This window comes from Mirounga leonina, unplaced genomic scaffold (genome assembly GCF_011800145.1).
Source record: "Mirounga leonina isolate KUSES-001 unplaced genomic scaffold, KU_Mleo_1.0 Mir_174, whole genome shotgun sequence".
Taxonomy (NCBI): Eukaryota; Metazoa; Chordata; class Mammalia; order Carnivora; family Phocidae; genus Mirounga; species Mirounga leonina.
The window spans coordinates 82440792-82462411 of NW_023270451.1; the positions used below are offsets into that span (position 1 = coordinate 82440792).

Below are 21620 nucleotides of genomic sequence, written 5' to 3' on the forward strand. Positions count from 1 at the left end.
TTGCTCATAATATGTTCTTATAATTGTTTGTATTTCTTTGGTGTTGGTTGTGATCTCTCCTCTTTCATTCATGATTTTGTTGATTTGGGTCATTTCTCTTTTCTTTTTGATAAGTCTGGCCAGGGGTTTATCAATCTTGTTAATTCTTTCAAAGAACCAGCTCCTAGTTTCATTGATCTGTTCTACTGTTCTTTTAGTTTCTATTTCATTGATTTCTGCTCTGATCTTTATTATTTCTCTTCTCCTGCTGGGTTTAGGCTTTATTTGCTGTTCTCTCTCCAGCTCCTTTAGGTGTAGGGTTAGGTTGTGTACTTGAGACCTTTCTTGTTTCTTGAGAAAGGCTTGTAATGCTATATACTTTCCTCTTAGGACTGCCTTTGCTGCATCCCAAAGATTTTGAACAGTTGTGTTTTCATTTTCATTGGTTTCCATGTATTTTTTAAATTCTTCCTTAATTTCCTGGTTGACCCATTCATTCCTTAGTAGGATGCTCTTTAGCCTCCATGTATTTGAGTTCTTTCCAACTTTCCTCTTGTGATTGAGTTCTAGTTTCAAAGCATTGTGGTCTGAAAATAGGCAGGGAATGATCCCAATCTTTTGGTACCAGTTGAGACCTGATTTATGACCTAGGATGTATCTATTCTGGAGAATGTTCCATGGGCACTAGAGAAGAATGTGTATTCTGTTGTTTTGGGATGGAATGTTCTGAATATGTCTGTGAAGTCCATTTGGTCCAGTGTGTCATTTAAAGTCTTTATTTCCTTGTTGATCTTTTGCTTAGACGATCTTTCCATTTCAGTGAGGGGGGTGTTAAAGTCCCCCACTATTATTGTATTGTTGTTGATGTGTTTCTTTGCTTTTGTTATTAATTGCCTTATGTAATTGGCTGCTCCCATGTTAGGGGCATAGATATTTACAATTGTTAGATCTTCTTGTTGGATAGACCCTTTAAATATGATATAGTGTCCTTCCTCATCTCTTATTACAGTCTTTGGTTTAAAATCTAATTTGCCTGATATAAGGATTGCCACCCCAGCTTTCTTTTGGTGTCCATTAGCATGGTAAATGGTTTTTCACCCCCTCACTTTCAATCTGGGGGTGTCTTTGGGTCTAAAATGAGTCTCTTGCAGACAGCACATCGATGGGTCTTGTTTTTTAATCCAATCTGATAACCTGTGTCTTTTGATTGGGGCATTTAGCCCATTTACATTCAGGGTAATTATTGAAAGATAGGAATTTAGTGCCATTGTATTGCCTGTAAGGTGACTGTTACTGTATATTGTCTGTGTTCCTTTCTGGTCTATGTTGCTTTTAGGCTCTCTCTTTGCTTAGAGGACCCCTTCAAGATTTCTTGTAGGGCTGGTTTCATGTTTGCAAATTCCTTTAGTTTTTGTTTGTCCTGGAAGCTTTTTATCTCTCCTTCAATTTTCAATGACAGCCTAACTGGATATAGTATTCTTGGCTGCATATTTTTCTCATTTAGTGCTCTGAATATATCCTGCCAGTCCTTTCTGGCCTGCCAGGTGTCTGTGGATAGGTCTGTTGCCAATCTAATGTTTCTACCATTGTAGGTTACATATCTCTTCTCCCGAGCTGCTTTCAGGATTTTCTCTTTGTCTCTGAGATTCGTAAGTTTTACTATTAGATGTCAGGGTGTTGCCCTATTTTTATTGATTTTGAGAGGGGTTCTCTGTGCCTCCTGGATTTTCATGCCTGTTTCCTTCCCCAAATTAGGGAAGTTCTCTGCTATAATTTGCTCCAATATACCTTCTGCCCCTCTCTCTCTTTCTTCTTCTTCTGGGATCCCAATTATTCTAATGTTGTTTCGCCTTATGGTATCGCTTATCTCTCGAATTCTGCCCTCGTGATCCAGTAGTTGTTTATCTCTCTTTTTCTCAGCTTCTTTATTTTCCATCATTTGATCTTCTATATCAGTGATTCTCTCTTCTGCCTCATTTATCCTAGCAGTTAGCGCCCCCATATTTGATTGCACCTCATTAATAGCCTTTTTGATTTAGACTTGGTTAGATTTTAGTTCTTTTACTTCTCCATAAAGGGTTTCTCTAATAACTTCCATGCTTTTTTCAAGCCCAGCTAGTATCTTTAAAGTGATGATTCTGAACTCTAGATCTGACATCGTACTAATGTCCGTATTGAGTAGGTCCCTGGCAGTCGGTACTACCTCCTGTTCTTTTTGTTGAGGTGATTTTTTTCCGTCTTGTCATTTTGTCCAGAGGAGAATAGATGAATGAGAGAACAAAATGCTAACAGGGTAACAACATTCCCAGAAAATATATTCTAAACAAATCAGAAAAGACCTGAAGCAGTGGGAAAAGAAAGGGAAAGAAAGAAAAAAGAAAAAGAAAAAGATAAAAATAAACAAAAACAGAACAAAACAAAATAAAAACCAGAATGTGATCAATGATCAGGCTGGTATATAGATCAGTGCCACACACTAGATTTGGGGTGTATTTTGGTCTGTTAGAAGAAAGTGCCTCCCAAAATTTTAAAGAAAGAAAAACTTATATATGTACAAAAATAAGGGTTGATATGATGAAGGGATGGAATATGACTGTAAAGATGAAAATTATAAAAAATTTTATAAAAGGAATTGATAAGAAGTTGTTTGTAAAAGGAAAGAAGAGGATTTTTTAAAAAAAAGGAAAAAAAGGGGAGAGAATGTGATCAGGCAGGGGAGTAGGAAAAAAACCATACACTAGAGATTTAGGGTATATTTTGTTCTGTTAGAAGAAACTATCTCAAAATTTTAAAGAGAGAACAACTTATATACATATGCCAAAAATATGGGTAACTACTATGAAGGGATAGAATATGACTCTAAAAATGAAAAATAAAAATGTTTTTTTTTTAAAAAAGGGATTCATAAGATGTTGGTTGAAAAAGGGAAAAAGAAAAACAAATAAAAAAAAGACAGTTAAAAAAAAAAAAACTTAACTTTGAAAGACTAAAGAATCATGGTAAAAAAGCCGTGAATTCTATGTGTAGTATTCCCCTAGCGCTGGAGTTCTGCCATTCTCATTGATCGGTAAACTTGGTCTTGGTTGGTTGTTCTCGCTGATCTTCTGGGTGAGGGGCCTGTTGCCGTTGTTTCCAAAAGTCTTTGCCGGAGTCGGAATTGCCCCACCCTTGCCCCCTCCCGGCTAAGTAATCTGCTCGGGTTTGCTCTCCGGGGCTTTTGTTCCCTGCAAGCTTTCCGTACAGCTTTGGAGGCCGAGAGTGGAAATGGCGGCCTCCCAATCTCCCCCTCAGAGGAGCCGAGAACTTGGGCCCCGCTCCTCAGTGCGCCCCAGAGAAAAGCCGTCAGTCACTCCCATCTCCCTGGTCTCCGGCCTCACTCCATGCTCACCCGGCCTGTGACCGCGCTTTTCTATCTCTGGCACCTGACCCCGGGTGGAGTCTCCAAACCCAGCAGATCCCTGCGGTGCGCTCCCGCACTGCTCCTCCCCGGGGGAAAAAGGTGAGTCTCCCCGGATCTGCTGCTTGTTGGGTCCCTGCTGGAGGAGCAGTGGCCCGACTGTGCCACGGATCTTGGTTTATGGCAACCCTGACCTGAGAGCCCACGCCTCGGCTCCGTCTCTGCAGCCGGCTTCCCCGCTCCGATACCTGGGAGCTCTGCCACACTCAGGCACCCCCGGTCTTTCTGTGACCCCGAGGTTCCTGAGACCACACTGTCCCACGGGGGTTCCACACCCCGCTTAGCCACCAGAGTGTCCTCCCTCAGCAGATCAGACTTCTAAAAGTTCCGATTTTGTGCTCCGTGGTTCTATCACTTGCCAGAAGCGGCCGACGGAGGCCCCTCCCCCGCCATCTGTCCTCCCGAATATCGCCTCGGATTCACTTCTTTGCACGTCTTACCTTCCAGAAAGTGGTCGCTTTTCTGTTCAGACGGTTGTTACTATTCTTTTCTTCGATCTCCTGTTGAGTTTGTAGGTGTTCAGAATGGTTTGACCCCTATCCAGCTGAATTCCTGAGAGGAGATGAAATCCAGGTCTCCTACTCCTCCGCCATCTTCCTCCACTTCCCCAGTGTGTATTTCATTTGAGGTTTTTTGCTATCTACTTTCACCTTTTTAAAATTACAGTGATGACAACAGTCCCTCCTAAAGATTGTGTATACATGAATAGTTTACTCTTGTAGGGAGATTTAAATTTGTTTCTAGGCTGCTGACTTAAAAAAATTAGAACCTATATGCGTGGTACTAAATTGTTCAACTCAAGTATAAAGCAATGGGTTTATTATCAGTGTTTGAACAGATTCTAACCTTATCACTGTATCATTTTAAAATTTATCAGATCCTCTGGTTTGACAGGGTTAGTCCTATTTTTCAAAGTCTTGGGCCAAGTGTCTGTGTGTCTTAGGAATACCCCGGGTATTCTGTATTCCAAAGTCAGGGGAGTCTTCATTTAACAAATTATGTAATCATGGAATCTCTTCCTTCATTCAGTTCTTCACTGTATTTACTGTAGTTTTCTTTTTTGGAAGGAGACTTGGGGCAAACCTTATTGAGTCTCCTGGATACAAAGTCCACATTGAATAGGCATTTTTTCAGTTGCTGTATTTGAGTAGAATTCACACACATTAGTTTCAGGTGTACAACTTAAGTGATTCAGCTTCTCTATACACTATACCGTGTTCACAGGCGGAGCTCCCGTCTGTTACCATAAAATGCTATTACAATACTGTTGACTATACTTCCTGTACTGTACCTTTCATCCCCATGATTTATTCACTTCATAACTGGAAGCCTGTGTCTCCCACTCCTCTTCACCCATTTTGCCCACCACCAACCCCCCCTTCCCTCTGACAACCATCAGTTTACTCTCTGTATTTATAGGTCTGATTCTGCTTTTCATTTGTTTGTTTTGAATATACATTTTTAAAAAGTTAATTTATGTAGCTTGTGTGTGTGTGTGTGTGTGTGTGTGTGTGTGTAGCCAAAGTGAAAACATTGCCATATTGATATCTGGAGAGCAAGGATCTATTAATTATATATTTCTGCCTTGGGTGAATATTTTTTTCTTTAAGTGAACGTATTCTATGTTGGCTTTTAGAAGCCATTTGTATCTCTCTGTTTTTTAGAATAATGGTTTCATCATGTATGACACTTTTTATACCTGAAAATAAGACATTGTAAATGTTCTTCATTAGTGAATATTTGGGAGATCAGAATGCAATGATGCCTATCCAAAGGGATGTGGTCAGTCTGATTTCAGGGTTGTAAGAAGTGATGAACCAATTACAAAGACATTAAACTTCAAATATTATGTTTTGTGCAAATTTTCCTAATTTGTTAAAAAAAATTTTTTAAAGATTTTATTTATTTATTTGAGAGAGAGAGAAAGAGAAAGAGAAACAGCATGAGAAGGGAGAGGGTCAGAGGGAGGAGCAGGCTCCCTGCTGAGCCGGGAGCCCAATGTGGGAATCAATCCCAGGACTCCAGGATCATTACCTGAGCCGAAGGCAGTCACTTAACCAACTGAGCAACAGTTAAACATTTTTTTAAATAATGAAATTGCATGTATTCCTTTGGAAGCACAAACTGTAAAATAGTTTTACTATTGGTCTCATGGTAATTTTGTTAATAATATCACTCCCTCTAAAATATTTCATCATCTTAATCTCATAAAAATATAATTTTGTAGTATCCTATAAAAGTTACTCATACTGTATTTCCTTAATAAAAGAAACCTATAAATTTATGGAGTTTCATTCTTACATTAATCATTATTTTATTATCCTTCAGATATTTCTTGATTTTAGTACTTCTTGATATGGATTAACTTGTCAAATATACTGTCTTTGCTTGACTGCTGGGTTTTGCCAAGTTTGGGCTTGCTATTCTAATAGCTATATCAATATACGAAGACTTCACTCATTTTTCAGAGTAAAGGGCTTGTGTTAGATGTGTTTTTCCTTCATCTACAAATAAGATAGCATTCTGGTAGAGGCAGAAATTATGTAAAGCCTTTGGTCAGACAGTTTGACTTATTGTATAATGGTATTATGTTTATATGATAGATTTGAGAAAAATGGGCCAGATCCAAAACTCACTCAGAGTGCAGCAGTCTGAGACATTCTCTGTTTCTGCATTCATATACTAGCAAAATGGTATTGTAAGCCATTTCCAGCTATCTAAATGGACTGATAATTCACTTACTCAAAATTCATTCAACAATTATTTATTGAGTACATACTCAATGCCAGACAGAATTCTACGCAATGGATAAAAAGTGGTAAGCAGACATAGTCCCTGCCATCATGGAAAGCAGAGTTCAAAGAGAAGCCTGACAACAAAGAAACCAATAGGTATATAATTAGAAGATGGCGGGAGGAAGAGGAGCACAGATTGGCAACAGAGAAGCAGGCAGAGCAAATCGTGCAGAGACGGACAGGAGTTCCACCTTTTCCCAAGGGCGATGAGAGTCCATCAAAAGGCTTTAAACAGTAGTATGACATAATGTTAAGGTTCACTCTGGTATTTTGTTGAGAATAATTTAAAGCAAGACAAGAATAGAGAGGGGCAGATGAGTAGGGAAACATTGTAATCCGAGTAAAAGTGATGGTGGGTTGAAATGAGTAGGTAGAGGCACAGAAAGTAGATACATTTGAGGCCAGTTTTCGAATTTCAATTCACAAAACTTTGCTGATGTTTTATGTAGAAGTGATAAAAACGGGGATGTAAAGAGTAACTTCTGATTTTCTGAGATGAGCGACTCGATAGATGGTGGTGCCATTAACTGAGATGAGATTGAGCAAGAGAGTAAGAAGGTTAAGGAGTAGACTAACTCCCTTTGTGATGCCTCTGCCACATCCAAGTGGGTATGTCAGTGGAAATCTGAACCAGTGAAAGAAGCTTGGAACCATCCTAGACAGAACCAAGGACTGAGCCCTGAGAACTTCAACACCTAGCAGGTAGGGCAGTTCAGGTGGGGCCAGGAAACAGTTGAGTAGATGGTCCAGGGCTGGAATGTTATTCAGAAACCAGAGTCCTTAAAATATTCCTTTGTCATCCTCTTGTGTTCAGAGATGCCTGTTCTAGGTCTCACCATCATAGGTTCATTTTAGGAATGAGGCCAGGAGTGACTGAAAAGCAAGAACAGTGCATGTCCTTTCCCTTTCAGGGCTTAGCCCAGATAGTGCACTTCCATGGAACTTAGTCACAACCCCCCCCCCAAATTAAAAGGAGCCTGGAAAATGGTGTCTTTAGCTGGGTGGCTCTATGTCAAGCAAGACATAAATTCTGTTGCTGTGAAAGAAGGAGATCATAGATTTGGGGGAAAAGTGTGCAGTAGGTTAATGACTTCTTTAAGAAGCCTGATGCTTTACTATTTTTCCCTCGGAGACCAGGATACTCTCCCTTCCAAAAGCAGATGGCCACATGGAGAGAAGATACCAGAACAAAATAGGAATTATGATAGGAAGGAAGAAAGGGGACAGGGCTGTTGACCAGACATCCACAACTTTCTGCTGTAATCCTCAAGGTGGATGCAAGCTTTCTACTCTGACCAAACTCAAGAACTCATTATTCTATAGCCACGTTTTGCACTTACTCAGACTGGTGCAAGCTTTCGCTTTCCCTCCGCGTAGAAAGGTTCTTCTCTTTCTTTCAGGCTAACCTGAATCCATGCTTCCTTCAAAGATTAACTTTTCCATAAATCTCAGTGTACTCATATAATAGTGATATATTATCCTAATTCTGTACCAATATTTTTAATATGAGGCATAGAGAGAGACCTGACTTGCCAATTACATTTTGATGAATAAATGCAATTTCTTGAGGATAAAGCTGCCTTTATTCTTTGTGTCTCCAGAGTTTGTTTTAGAGTGTCTTGATTGATTAAAAAGAACTTACTGTTACTTATCTAGGTTAAATACAGTTGGGCCTGGAGACAGGTGAAGGAACTCATGATCTTTGCAAGTCCCTGTCCTCCTGTGAGCCTGTGATCTCTTAAAAGATGTTTTATTCATAAAACAATGGGGAATACATTGTAATACTCTAACTCAAAGTAAATTAACAAAGTAAAATAGAGTGATAGGTTTTATTACAATAGAAGTTATTTTTAAGGTATTTTTATAGTAAGGTTACAATTAATGATTGATATGGTTGTCTAGAAAGGCATAATTGTTGGAAAGATGCAGACCAAATATGCTTGATTATTCTTAATGGAAACTTTGGGCATAATGCAAGAGGTATAATAAATATCTCTGCATTTAAGTATTTCCATAAATAAATGCTTGTTGAAGTAGCACCATCAATATAACATTAGGTTTTCTGGTTGTACAACTATAAAATTAAGTTATGTAGTAACGAAATACTAAATTAGTTGCTGGAATTATGATTACTTCTCTATATAATTTCAGTTTGAACAGGAAAAAATGTAAGGCAGTGATATATACTCCATAGAGAGTATGCCTTCAACTAAAATTGAAATCTAATTAGTGTGAAAATAAAAGTACTAAAATATTGTTGAGATCAATATTGATGGTAATGCAGAAGAAAACTCTGCCATGATTGTGGAAATAGCTCTGAGAGCCAGGGGTATGAAAAATAGCATTTAAGAAATCAAATTTTCTAAATGAATTTCTTGGCTTGATAAGCAAAAATAAAATTGGGAGCCAAGATGAAAGAAAAAAAATAAAATTCAAGAGGTAATTTGCACTGGAATGGTAATTTATAAATCACTCTAAATAATTTTCCAATAGTTCACAAAATAACCTATACCTAACCTGAAGTTTTCTTTTCTAAACTTTAGAACAAGTCATATTTAATGAGCAGGTATAAAATTTGTACTAATCTGAAAGCAGATTAAGTATCGCAGACTGGCCTCTGTACGATAACTAAGTGGGTGGGACATCTCAGCTGACTCAGACTGAGAATATGGAACTTGACTTTAAGGTCAAATGAAGTTGTCTTCGTATTCAGTGATCACTTTCTATGAATTAGATGAGGTCTAAACTCAGGTGTTCTGAAATGATTACACCTACTAAATGGGATTAGGAGATTATTATATTGTCACTCTGAGTGAAGTGGCAGCCTAGACCAAATCTGCCCTTCCCGCATACTCTCTCTGCCCCCCACCCCATCCCTGTGCCCTCCCTTCTGGGCTGTTTCTCCTCCTGGTGCCCTCATTCTTCTGAGCTGGAATGCTCTTGAGCTTTGTGATTGAAAATGCGGTCCTCTGACCGGCTGCATGAGCATCACTGGGGAACATGTTAGAATTACAGGATCTCAGACTCCACCCCAGACTTAAGTAATCAGAATCTTCATTTTAACCAGATTTTCTAGTGACTTCTAGGTGCATGAAAGTTTGAGAACTTTTGTGTAGCAGTAGCTCAGGATATTAGCAACAGCAGGCTATTCAGAGAAACACTCCACCGTTAATCACTACTGGGTATCGTGTGAATGTATTTGAGAGAAACAGTCTGGTTTTATATGGAGTTCTACAGAACCAAATGTAGTTCTCAAGGTAACACAAAGGTTTGATTTTAATTTTATTTGAAACTCTCTATTTTAACTATTAAGCACTGTAGAGGAAAAAAAAAAAAAAGAAAGCACTTTCAAAGTGTTTTGAAGACCACCATTGCACTCCGTTATGCTGTCAGAGTAACGTTCTCTAGATTTGAAAGAAAATTTCTTCTGCTGTCTCTGTTTAAGTAGTATCCACAGAAGTGGGCTGTGGTGAACGAACCTGGTACCATTCACAGTTCTTATGTCCATGAATACCATTTTTGTCAATGCTTTGCAATTAAAATCAAGTATAGAAATAAAAGTGATAGTCTGGGTAAAATAAAACTGCAACTGTCATCCATAACCCTGGATAGAATTGCATCCATTCAAACAGCTACTCTGTAGCATTTGATTTTATATTAATTATTATACACGTGACTTTCAAATGTTAGCTTTTGTTTTACATTGTGGTGTAAGTCAGTTTCATTTGAAAAAAAAAATGCATTGATTCTAAAGCATTTTGGAAAGCATTGCTACAACTGAAAGGACGATTGCAGCTGGAAGAGTCCGATGCCAGTGCTCTCTGGGGACAGAGTTCATTGGATGAATCCCTTCTGGAGCCCTTTGATCACAGCAAACTGACACCTGCCAACTTATCCCTGCATGTTCCTGATCCTGCTCAACTAGTTCTCAAGTAGCCACAGTAGAGCCATTGGGATTCATGTTTGATGCAACGCAAACTTCCAAGCCAGGACCTGCTGTAAAACAAACTATATATTTAATACTTTACTGGAGCAAGAGTCTGGATGTAAGACTAAAATCATACATAACACTAATCCCTATTTTTTGCAGTAAAAGGGATGTTTCCTCCAAACTTACTTCAGCCCCATGGTGTAACTTCACGGTCATCACATTCCTCCATTACTTCAGTGGGTCGGCCAGCAGCCATTTCCTGAGGGTGGACCAGGCACCTGCCATGCTAAAGACCAGAAGATAAAAATCCCTAACTGCAGAGTCTCACAGTTTCGAAGAGACAAGATGCTCAAGCAGATCATTACTATACAGTGTGATAATGGGTTATGGGACCTATGCAAATGGTTTTATGCGAATACAGGAGAAGAAATAAACAGGAAGTCGGAAGCTAGATTAATTCGTATTTTGTTTTGCTTGGTGACTGGCCCTAACATTTTTTTATTTTTTTTTTATTTTTATTAATTTGACAGAGAGAGACAGCGAGAGAGGGAACGCAAGGAGGGGGAGTGGGAGAGGAAGAAGCAGGCTTCCCGCTGAGCAGAGAGCCCGATGCGGGGCTCGATCCCAGGACCCTGGGACCATGACCCAAGCCGAAGGCAGACGCTTAACGACAGAGCCACCCAGGCGCCCCCATTTTTTATTTTATTTTTATTTTATTTATTTTTTTTATTTTAAAGATTTTATTTATTTATTTGAGACAGAGAGAATGAGAGAGACAGAGAGCACATGAGAGGGGGGAGGGTCAGAGGGAGAAGCAGGCTCCCTGCCGAGCAGGGAGCCCGATGCAGGACTGGATCCAGGGACTCCAAGATCATGACCTGAGCCGAAGGCAGTTGCTTAACCAACTGAGCCACCCAGGCGCTCCCCCCCTCATTTTTTTAAATACAGGGATGAAGTATTAGGGTTTGAAATTACATTTGAATCCATTCGACTTGGAAATAAAACATCTCTCCCCATTAACAACTAAATGCCAGTAATCAGCATGAGGACAATGTCCATTTAAAAATACAAGTTATAAGGAACAGACATTAAAAAATAAAATATTAAAATCCCATTTAAATAAAAGATCACTTTTAAAGAAATCCTTAATACTGAATTTTAGGACTATTCAGCCAATCTCACTTGATGGTCATATGCTCCTTGTGTGTATGCGTGTGTGTGTGTAAGTACACAGTAGTCTTTTTTTATCGTTGCGAGGTGGGTTTTCTGCTTTGTGCATTATTTAGAGCACATTTAGATTCCAACCTGGTTTTCCTTTGCAACTCAGTCCTTTGCACTACTTCCCCCTGAATTAATTGCTATAATGAGCTGATGTAAATTACTTTCACTATTAGGCTGAGCTAATATTAACCCACAACTGTTTAGAAAATAAATATACCACACAGAGTCATATACAGACTTAAGTATCACGGATTTTTTTTTAGTTTTCCATAATTTTGGAGTGTACATCCCATTGCTTGGTCTCATGGTCTAGAGAATCAGGACTGTAAGCAGAAACACCCTCTGCAGAGGCCCCTGCCTGGGTGCCTGGGCAAGGGACAGGATGGTGCGCTTCTGCCACCCTGTCATCGCTTTCTCGCTTTCCCTGCTGGGAACACTTCCAACATGTTAATTATGAAAATGCAACTCCCCTTTTAAGGCCCCGGGGGAATGCTCTAAACTTTATATTTATTTATATTCTGCCTTTATTTATATTCTACCTATAACTACTCTGATATCCTTATTTCTGTAGCCTTTCCTATTCCTTTAATGAGTCATCAAATTCTGCCTGGTGTTATATTTTGTGTGAATCTTATCCCCCATCTCCACCTAGGTGATCAGGTCTTTGGAGAAGGACCCTCTAGGTAGCCTTGATAACACCAAGGCCAAATTCATATGAAATATGAGTGCCTTTTTAGCGTAGAGTGAATTTTCCATCCGCCCCCCCCCCCCCATGATAATCCAACATTGTGTCTTTGCTTCTGTTGTATTTTTCCTCCAGGAATGCACTTCCTCTCAGTTTCCTCTTATAATCCTGACTGTTCATCGAGGCTCTACTTAAAGACTTTATATTGTGCCCCAAGTCTACATATGATCACTCCTGTGTAACTCCATCCTGCATTATTTGCCCCTGATTATTACACTCTTCATTTCCATCTTACATGATAGTTTTCATATATACGCTATATTCACTTTTGCCGGCTGTCAGTTCTTGAAATCTTATTTATCTTCTGATTCCCATGTGTTGTGCACATAGCAAGCGTTCAGTAAATGTTTGTTGCGTGACTAAAGGTTTGCAAAGAGCTGTAGAGGAATGGCATTCCTACGTAAGAGTCGGAGGTTACATGCCTCATGGGGGTGTGCCTGCCACACCAGGTTTAGGCATGACTGATGGTAAATCAAGAATGGGACATAGTGAATGCTGTCTCTGAAGCAACTCCTATCAAAATTTGCAGCAGTAAGCTACCAGGGCTTTATGACTAAGGGGTCCCATGCAGTGTGGCTGTCTATCGGCCCATTGCCTGTGACCCACTACTAGAGATTCTGCTGTTTTAGTCTGGGCAGATGTTTCCATTTTAGAGAGTTTCTTACTAAAATCTTGAAATCTTTTGTGAATGTTAATACATAATGATACCTTTGTTACCTGTGAGCATCTCTATCGGGATCTTAAAGAATCGGGTTGTGGGGAAGTTATAGAGAGGAATTGGGAGGAATAAGGGAATAGGACTAGGAGAAAGGAAGGAGTCTGCTGTTGAAATAGGAGTGTTTCTGAATAGATTTCAACCTCACTGTTGTGAAGGTACAGGCAAGCAATGAAATTGTGCCCTGGAAGCTGCAGTCCAGATATTCATAGCTCCCATATGTTGCCCCTCTCTTTCCTGCCTAATAATTATCTCATTTATGAGCATTTCCTACAAACCTTAAAACTACTTATCAGATAGGTAAAATTGATAAGGAAAATCTGTGTCCTAAGATGGCCGACCAAGCCAGCGAGAGTCCCAGTCCTTACCCCCGGGCTCTTCCGGGTTCTTCTCCCTGCCCTGCTTCGCGCATGCACCAAGAGTGCCAAGTATGCGGAAGTAGAAGTGTATAAATTGCCCCCTGTGTTTGTGCTCAGGGCTCAGACCTTTGGAGACCACTCTCCTCTGAGCCAGCCTGCACTGCATTAAATAAACCTCCTGTCCAAGATCTCCGAGTGCCGCTTGTTTCTTCCGTTGGGCGATCCAGTCGAGGTTCCGTAACAAAATTACTCCATTTTTTAAATGAGAAATTGATATTGAGAAATATCTAGTAAGTAGAAAAACAAAGATTTGAACATGAAACCTGCACTTTTCCCCTATGTTATGCTGGGTGCCACTTTGGGTAGGTGGCTTCCATTGGCCAGCCGGGTATATCGGGAGGCATACAGAAGACTTAGAAATCTTTTACGACTTGCATATTCTCATTGCTGTTGCCATGGCATTATTTCAAAAGCTCAAATTGCTATGAAAAACTCAGTGGTACCCTCTTCTGACTCGGTATTGGCCTTGTTAAAGAATAGGACAGGAAACAAGAGGGCTAATCTTCCATCTTTCACCAGGAGGAAATTCAGCTAGTGTCTTTATTTTTGTGCAAAGACAAAATAAAATGAGTCTGTGTTATGCAAATGAGTCTCTCCACTGTTTGTTAATTTCTACTGTTTACTCAAAAATGGGAAACACCAGGCTTGTGATACATCATCTTTTGTGCGCTTGGCACCTTCCATCATGGTTCGTATTAATCTGCTTAAACTAACAAGGATTAATTGCCTTGGTAAGTCAACCTGGCATTGAAATGATATATTGCCCAGACAGCTTGGAATTTGGCCACTCATAAATCTCATTCGTGTGTTGGTTTATTTCTGTTTGTCTCTTTCTCTGACAGATGTGTGCCCAATCACTGTGAGCATGGCGGGAAGTGCTCGCAAACATGGCACAGCTTCCAGTGCGCTTGTGAGGAGACGGGGTACAGTGGGGCCACCTGCCACAACTGTGAGTGCCCATTCATGTCACCATGACCTTTACTTGTCCAGACCCCAGGTCCTCAGCTACCTAGGGAATGCACCCACTTGATTCTGAAGAACCCAGATTTTGTTGTTGCTTCCCCAGAATAGCACCGTAGTCATCAAGATATACTGTCTCATGCCTAATGACACAAAAGAAGGACCAACGTGTCCAATGATCCGTAAACATAGTTGGGATTGGAATGCTGATCTTGGATTTGCCTCTGTGTGTCTAAGCCACGTCTGGATAGATGGTTTGGGAAATTGTGTTAGTGTAATGTCTCCGACTGGATTCTCATTTATCAGTTCTTCAGAGAGACAGACAGAGTATAATTTGGACATTTAGTGTCTGGACAATAATTGTCTCTTCTCTGTCACAACTGTCTGGCCGCATTTTTCAAATCAGAAAAAGAAGTTAGAAAGTGGAATAAAGTCCATTATTAAACTAATAACACAAGAGGGCAAGTTTTTCTAAATATTCAAAGTAAAGTGGCTTGCAAAGATGACTAATAAAACACAGATGTGCCTTGTTTTACATAGTCGCATTACACTGAAAAGTTGAAGTTTGTATTTTTGTAATTCAAAGAATATTTTTAAATGAATGTTAACTCTCTTATTGTAACATTAATTTTCCAAAAATGCATGGCTGTTTACGAAGCCCTTTTGGAAACAGATTTGCCATAAGACGTAGAATTGGAAGAAGTTCATCTGTCCGTCGTGTGTGTATGTGTGTGCACATGTGTGCATGTGTGTGTAGGGAGAGAGGAAGAGGAAGGGAAAGAGAATGAGCTCCAACATTCAGTCTCCTTCCAACAGGCTGAAAAACTGAAAATCTAATATTTAAGCCCTGTAATTATACAGACTTCTTTCATTACACTTCATTTTTAGGAAACAATGACAAAAATATTATCAGAGAAGAGTTCTGGGGATAATAAATGCAGGACAGCTCTCTGAGCCTTTCATGTCATTATTTGTAGGAATGTACAATAAGAAACTGGAATATAAGACCTCAACAAAGAAAAATGTTTGTAATTTATTTTATTGCACTTATTATTTTGTTTAGGAAGCTGTTCAAAAACAAGAGACAAATGTTCCTTAAAAAATTAACATTAATAGGAATACGTACAAGAAAATAAAAACAGGCACAAATTGATTTTTGGTAAAGTATTTCTATATGGGTACATGAAAGAGTATTTTAATGAATAAAAATGAAACTGATACTGAAATTAGTAGAATAAAGGAGTTATAACTAAAGTCGCCCCTTGCCAGTCACATCAAAATATTAACCTTTAGCCTGTGATACTCATTATATGATAAACAATGTTTGAATTAGATAAATTTGATAAAACTTCGTACCTTCACTCCACCAATATAATTTATATATTGTGCTACAAATACCATGTTTAACTATAAAGGATCTTGTTCCTGAATATGAAAATTCTAAATGAAAACAAAGAACAAGAAATTGGTGCTGGTTACAAGGGTTTTCTAACTCAGTGCTCACTTGATATTGAATTGAAAAGCAAACTATTCTTTTTTTATAGCTGCTTCCTTCATTTAAATACACAGCAAAGAAAAAGATTTTAAAAATATTAAATTTGTTTTAAATTTAAATACATACTACTGGTTAAATAGTTGAGGTTTTTTTGTTGTTGTTGTTGTTTTAAGAGTAATAACTCCCAACTACTAAAAGTGTCCTAAAAGTATTTAGGTTTGGCCCTGGTGGCAATCTATAAATGTAAAAGAGAAATTATCTCCTCCCTGGAGCTCATTCCTACCTGTTCGGTATTCCACTTTTGTTTCTGTAAAAGTAGAATCATTCATTTTAACATAGAAAGCCTGATACCTTGTTGTCTTGTCTGAGTGAGGCGAAAATCTTGAAAATCAAGCGTGTGCATAAAGAGAGGTTAGAAGACCACAGTGCATAATTAGAGAAAGGGTTCAGTGACATTATTTGGTTGTGAAAATTATTTTTCTTGTAGCTTATTGAAGGCTATATGCTTCCAAATAAACTGAATGACTTGATATACCTCTTAGTTACTCCCAGGGATTAGTTAAAAATTGGGAAGGAGGGTCTGATCCAGCACATAATAATGGAAAATATATATTAAAATGCCGTTCTGGTTGGTATTTAATGAACAATATTACATTTTTACTTAGTGACCACACTCATAGCAAGAGCATTGAAGTAAAAGAAACCAACTTTGACACTAGCTATGAGATTATCATGCTGTGTGTGCCTTTGTAGCAAAGTCATTTGACTTCTCTTGGACTCCTTTATTCCTCTTGACTAAACGGCTACTGAGGTCTCTTATAGTCCTAAAAACCAATGAGCTGAGACTTCCAGGTGCTTATTCTGTGTTCTCTAGTCTTAAATTTTGTTAGCATTATTAAATATTTTACATTATTCCCTGCAGAGGACAAAGGATCCCTTTTGAAAAAAGGAGTTATGGTAATTTTATAATGGCACTCCTTTAAAAAGGTAAAAAACAGTTAACTAAAACATAGTGTTTGGTATAACTAAATATTTCATAGAGCTTCAAACATTACAATTGAGCTACTTCCACACATTTTCTGTTCTGGTCCTGCTTGGTCAGGGTAAGATAGCTATTTCTCCGGAAACTGCTGATCATCGAGGCTAGATGCTGGAGTCCGAGATGGATCCAAGAAGCCCTTTTTTGATAGGTCACACTGCCTGAGTTTGAACTTGGCCCTGTTACTTACTTGTAACCTTGGCGCTTAGCCTCTTGGGGCTTCAGGTTTTTCCTGTGTGAGATGGGTGCAGTGACCCTTGTAAAGCCACCCTGAGATTAAATGAGGTGGCTTATGGAAGACACAAAGAAGAGCTTTAGCATATATTAGTAATCAATAAATTTCCACCAATTAATGCCTTTTAGAACAAACATCCTTTGATCTGTACTTCTGTACCAGTAATTGTCCACATCCCACAGTTTGTCACTTAATTTCATGCTGCCCCTCATTGTTGTCACTTGCGTGGCAGGTTGGGTTTGAAGTGAATGAGTTCCATAGTTTTCTCTTTTTTCAGAAGAATTGAAGAGAATTAAAACTAATCTGGATGTATCCTAGACCTGTATCTAATTATCTGTTTGTTTATTTATACATGGAGAATTTATTTTCAAATCCATTTTCTGTAAGGCTCAGAGGGTTGTCATTTACAAACCACTCTCCTGAGGAGTCAGGATGTCCCCCTTTGGATGTGTAAATGCCACAGGGAAAGCCAAAGGTCGGATTGCAGGAAAGGGCAGGCCAGTTTTTGTTCTCCCAAACACTAAAGAGGTTAGATTGTGACCAAATGGTGGAAATACATTAAATTGTTGCAGCTTTATACTTTTTAGATTTTCTTATGCAGATATTCCATTGTCGATGAATTTCTGACTAGTAACATATTGAAACTTAAAATTGTGACAAAGAAGGTAGAATGATCATGTTGAATATTTATCTTTTGTTATACTGACTTATCTTTATCCTCTTAAAAGTATAAGGATGTGTTTTTCTTGTGAGCAAAGCTTCATGTTTATAGTTAGTCTTTTTTTCTCTTCCTGACGCTGTATAGACAATTGGTCTCCAAACTTACTTGTCAATACTTCAGATGCTCTTTAGGATCTAATTACCATCTCATGTTTTCCACATGTGTTCCTTACACTTCATAATTATGGTGCTCACTTACATAAATTAAATACAAAAAAGCAATCCCTTATCTCAGGGCTTAGTAGACTTTTTTTTTTTCTCTCTCTCTCATGCTGCTGGAGCCCATCTTTGAGCTCAGTCATTCTACATATGATATGAATCTCTTAATTGGGACTGCCCTAAAAATCCCCAGAATATTCTCAATAACATGAAAATTATTGGCTGTCTTCACAAGCCAGAGGACATTTAACAGATACAAACAATGTTCTGGAGTGGAAATTTATAAGAATTATTATTAAATACCAGATATTCATTCTGAGAGAAAATCTTTTTCCAGATTTTTGTTATCAAAAGAGAGATTTTCACCTTGCCCAGATAAATTATTGTTTCCAGAGGTAGTAAGAGGTGATAAACTGAATGGCCTACACAGACTTCTTCCAGTTTAAAAATGGTGTGATTTCTGAGTTCTGAGATACTAAGAAGGTAGTAATGTTGCCACACAAATGCAAAACTAAAATTTAACTAGCCAGTGTTAGAGGAAAAATTGAAATTGAAAAGGACGGTATTCTACATCCTGTAGTCTGGAGCTATTACTCTCGGTCCATAAATTTGTAAGCCATAAATTACACTGCACCTTATTACCGCACACATGAAAGTGCAGTGGATTTCAATAGTGCACACTATGTTATTTATAATCCATTATACTCATAAGTAATTGAATTCAAAGCATAATTTTTAAAAAGAAATTAGTCCTACTTGCTTGTAGTCACACTAACCTAGAGCATAAATACCTAGAGTTATTGGCAGTAGGAGATTTGGTGCCTCCATCTGTTTGGAACGACCACAGACTTAGGCATCAATGAAGACAACTTGGAATTTGAGAGTTACAACCTTCCCACCCACCCACCCCAAAAGTGTTCACTGTATAGAATCATGTCCTTACAGAATTGGAGTCCATCTCTCAGCTATAAATTCAACTGGCTTAGAAGGACCTACTCAGAATGGCTATGTTTTTAATCTGGTTTTCCACCATACTTTTCCTCCCTTTCCCCCTTCCAGTCTCCTTTCAGTTTTTCATGCGTGCCCTGTACCCTCACACTGTTCCTGCTCCCCGGCCACCGCCTCTGCCACAGGATTTTCACACATCCTCCCTCTCTGCTTTGTCTGGTACATTCCTACTCATGTATCAAATCTCAGTTCAGTGGCCACCTCCTTAAGGAAGCTTTCTGTGGCCCTGTAATTAGGTCAAATCCTCGTAATTCTAATACACGTCTTAGCACTGGTGCTGTGATTTGACATCTATTTTCTGTGGTTCCTTAATACTGTCTGTCTCTTTCCCCAGACTATACTATCTGAGAGGAGACAGTGCCAGATTCTGTTGACCATTTTATTCCCAGGGCCCGCCCAGCATATATTATGTGCGCAGTAAATGTGCATGGCATCAGTGAATGCATGGCAGGGAATGTAAAAAGCATCAGTAGCTTTTTACAAATCAGTGTCCTTTATACAAATTAATGAAAAAGCTGTGAAGAGGGAGTAAGCTAAAGGGACAAAAGGAAAACAAGAGGAGGGCAGATAATAGAAGGGGAGTTAATGAAAGGCCGAGAGGGTAGTGATAGTAGTAACAGCAGAAACAGCCACAAGAGGTATAAAGTTCTAAGAAATTATATGGAGGAAGTCAGTATATGAGCAAACAAACCTGCACATTTCAAATAATCATGAGGAAAACCTTGGGCCATGCATGTTAGGGCATGTTCATCAAAGTGACTTGTGGGAATATAGTAAGAGTCTCAAAGTAAGTTCAACAACAAAATGATACCTCAGGTAATAAAGTACAGTCAGGTCATGTACTGGCCAGGTGTATGAGCTTTGTGTTTTGTGTTTTGGACAGTCATTTAACCTCTCTGAATTTAAGTATCCCCCCGGGACATTCAATGAAATACTGTCTCTTCAAGTGCTTTGTAAATTTAGAAAACATTTGGTATCATTTTGTAACTTGTGTTGTACCACTGAGTCTTTAAAAACAGGCAGCGAAAGTTTTGTCTGATTAGAAGTAGCTTCAGGTCACAGAGCACTGATATAGTTGATTCTCAAGGAAAAGATCAGAGGGTGTCCCAATAGTTAAGCCAATACTCACTGAAAAGATAAAAGGCTTTATTAGCAAATACAATGGCTACACAGGCTGATTTATATTCACAGGGTGAATCTGCTCTTTCTAATCTAGACACAGCATTAAGTAACCAGGTTGTGCTTCTTTGTTAGCAAGTGAACAATTACCAGTCTTCCAATTTTACCTCCCTTTCTCGTCCTTTACATTCCTACACTGTGACCTACTTCAGAGGCTCAGTGTGTCTCTGTCATTAAGGTATGGGTCCTTATCATTAAGGAGTGGCCCTAGGGCAGAACCACAGGACCATGGGACACACAGGAGGTATACTATCATAGCTTATTCATTTTTTGTCCATTCATCAATATGTCAAGAGTGAACTCCATTCTGAGTATGGGATAGATGCTGGAATGTGGAGAAGGGAAAGAAGAGGGGAGGATGAAGTGTTAATAGCTTCCTCCAAAGAAGTGTGTACTTTCATTAAAAAATAGAAGCCCTTAGGGGTGCCTGGTGGCTCAGTTAGTTAAGTGTCTGATCTCGGCTCAGGTCATGATCTAAGGGTCCTGGGAAGGAGCCCCAACTTGGGCCCCCCCGCTCAGTGGAGAGTCCGCTTGTCCCTCTGCCCCTCCCCCCCACTCATGTGCTCTCACTCTCGCTCTCAAATAAATAAATTCTTTAAAAAATAAAATAAAAGCCCTTATAATCTTAACTCATTTACATATCTTTGGCTTGTTGTGAACTGAGGATAAATTGTACTGTATGCTTACCTCTTATGATCTAAGTTGCCGCTTTTCATCTTACAAAATATGTAGAAATGCAATTACATGGGAAATTACTTAATGTCTTATCACAGACTCCTTTGAATTCTAAGCAGTCGTTTCATCTTTTCAGATTATACCATCAGATTATCAATCTGTTTATTTCTGGGTTTTTTCTCACCAGATGGGATGGGGAGAGGTCAGAGTGAGGAGGAATCCGCTCCATCACGGTGCTAGGTGGGGGATGTGGTTTTCAGTGGATCATGCGCCATTAAAATAACAGTAAGCCCTTGCTCCGTTGTGTGTACGCTCTAGATGAGAAGCTCACGTTCTCACCAAAGCTGAAGCATTTGGGGAAAGAGGGAAAGGACAAGTGGCGTCACTTACTGAAATCACACTTATTTACCAAAAGAAACAATAATCCCAGCAGTTCCTTCACTCCCATTTTCACCGGGCATCTGCAGACAAAATAAGATGGAGAGACACGGGAAAGTGCTACCTTTGTAGAAATGTTGGAAGGGGATTTAGAGGCCATTCTGTCTTTTAGCCACAACCAAATTAATTACATTGGATTAAAATAGTGCAGGTCATTTGGAGAAACACAGCCCAAGGACCTTTACATTTCTAAGGCAGCCCAAATTTCAAATTAATCCCTTCTTTTATGCCTTGCTTTGGAAAGATGGCTAAGATTAAACCTAGAAAGAAAGGATTTAATTTCAGTTTTATGAAGACTTTTTCAATAGTTTCAAAAATATATCTTTCTCTTTGAATAAAAAGCCTTTGCAAAAAAGTTGATCTGCGAATGCATGTTAAAAAGCAGCCTGCCATAGAGACGAGCCATGCACCTATGAACTGCACAGAGGCTATAAAATGCCAGAGCTCGGG

At 39.0% G+C, this 21620-nt stretch overlaps 1 protein-coding gene across 1 annotated transcript in view; it reads left to right on the forward strand.

Annotated features, from left to right (window-relative positions):
- The window catches only part of CNTNAP2 (contactin associated protein 2), a 1539511-nt gene that overhangs the window by 792165 nt on the left and 725726 nt on the right, over window positions 1-21620 (forward strand). The window contains exon 13 of the mRNA XM_035021319.1: window positions 14105-14211. Within this exon, the coding sequence (XP_034877210.1) occupies window positions 14105-14211 (107 nt within the window). The remainder of the gene's footprint in view (window positions 1-14104; window positions 14212-21620) is intronic.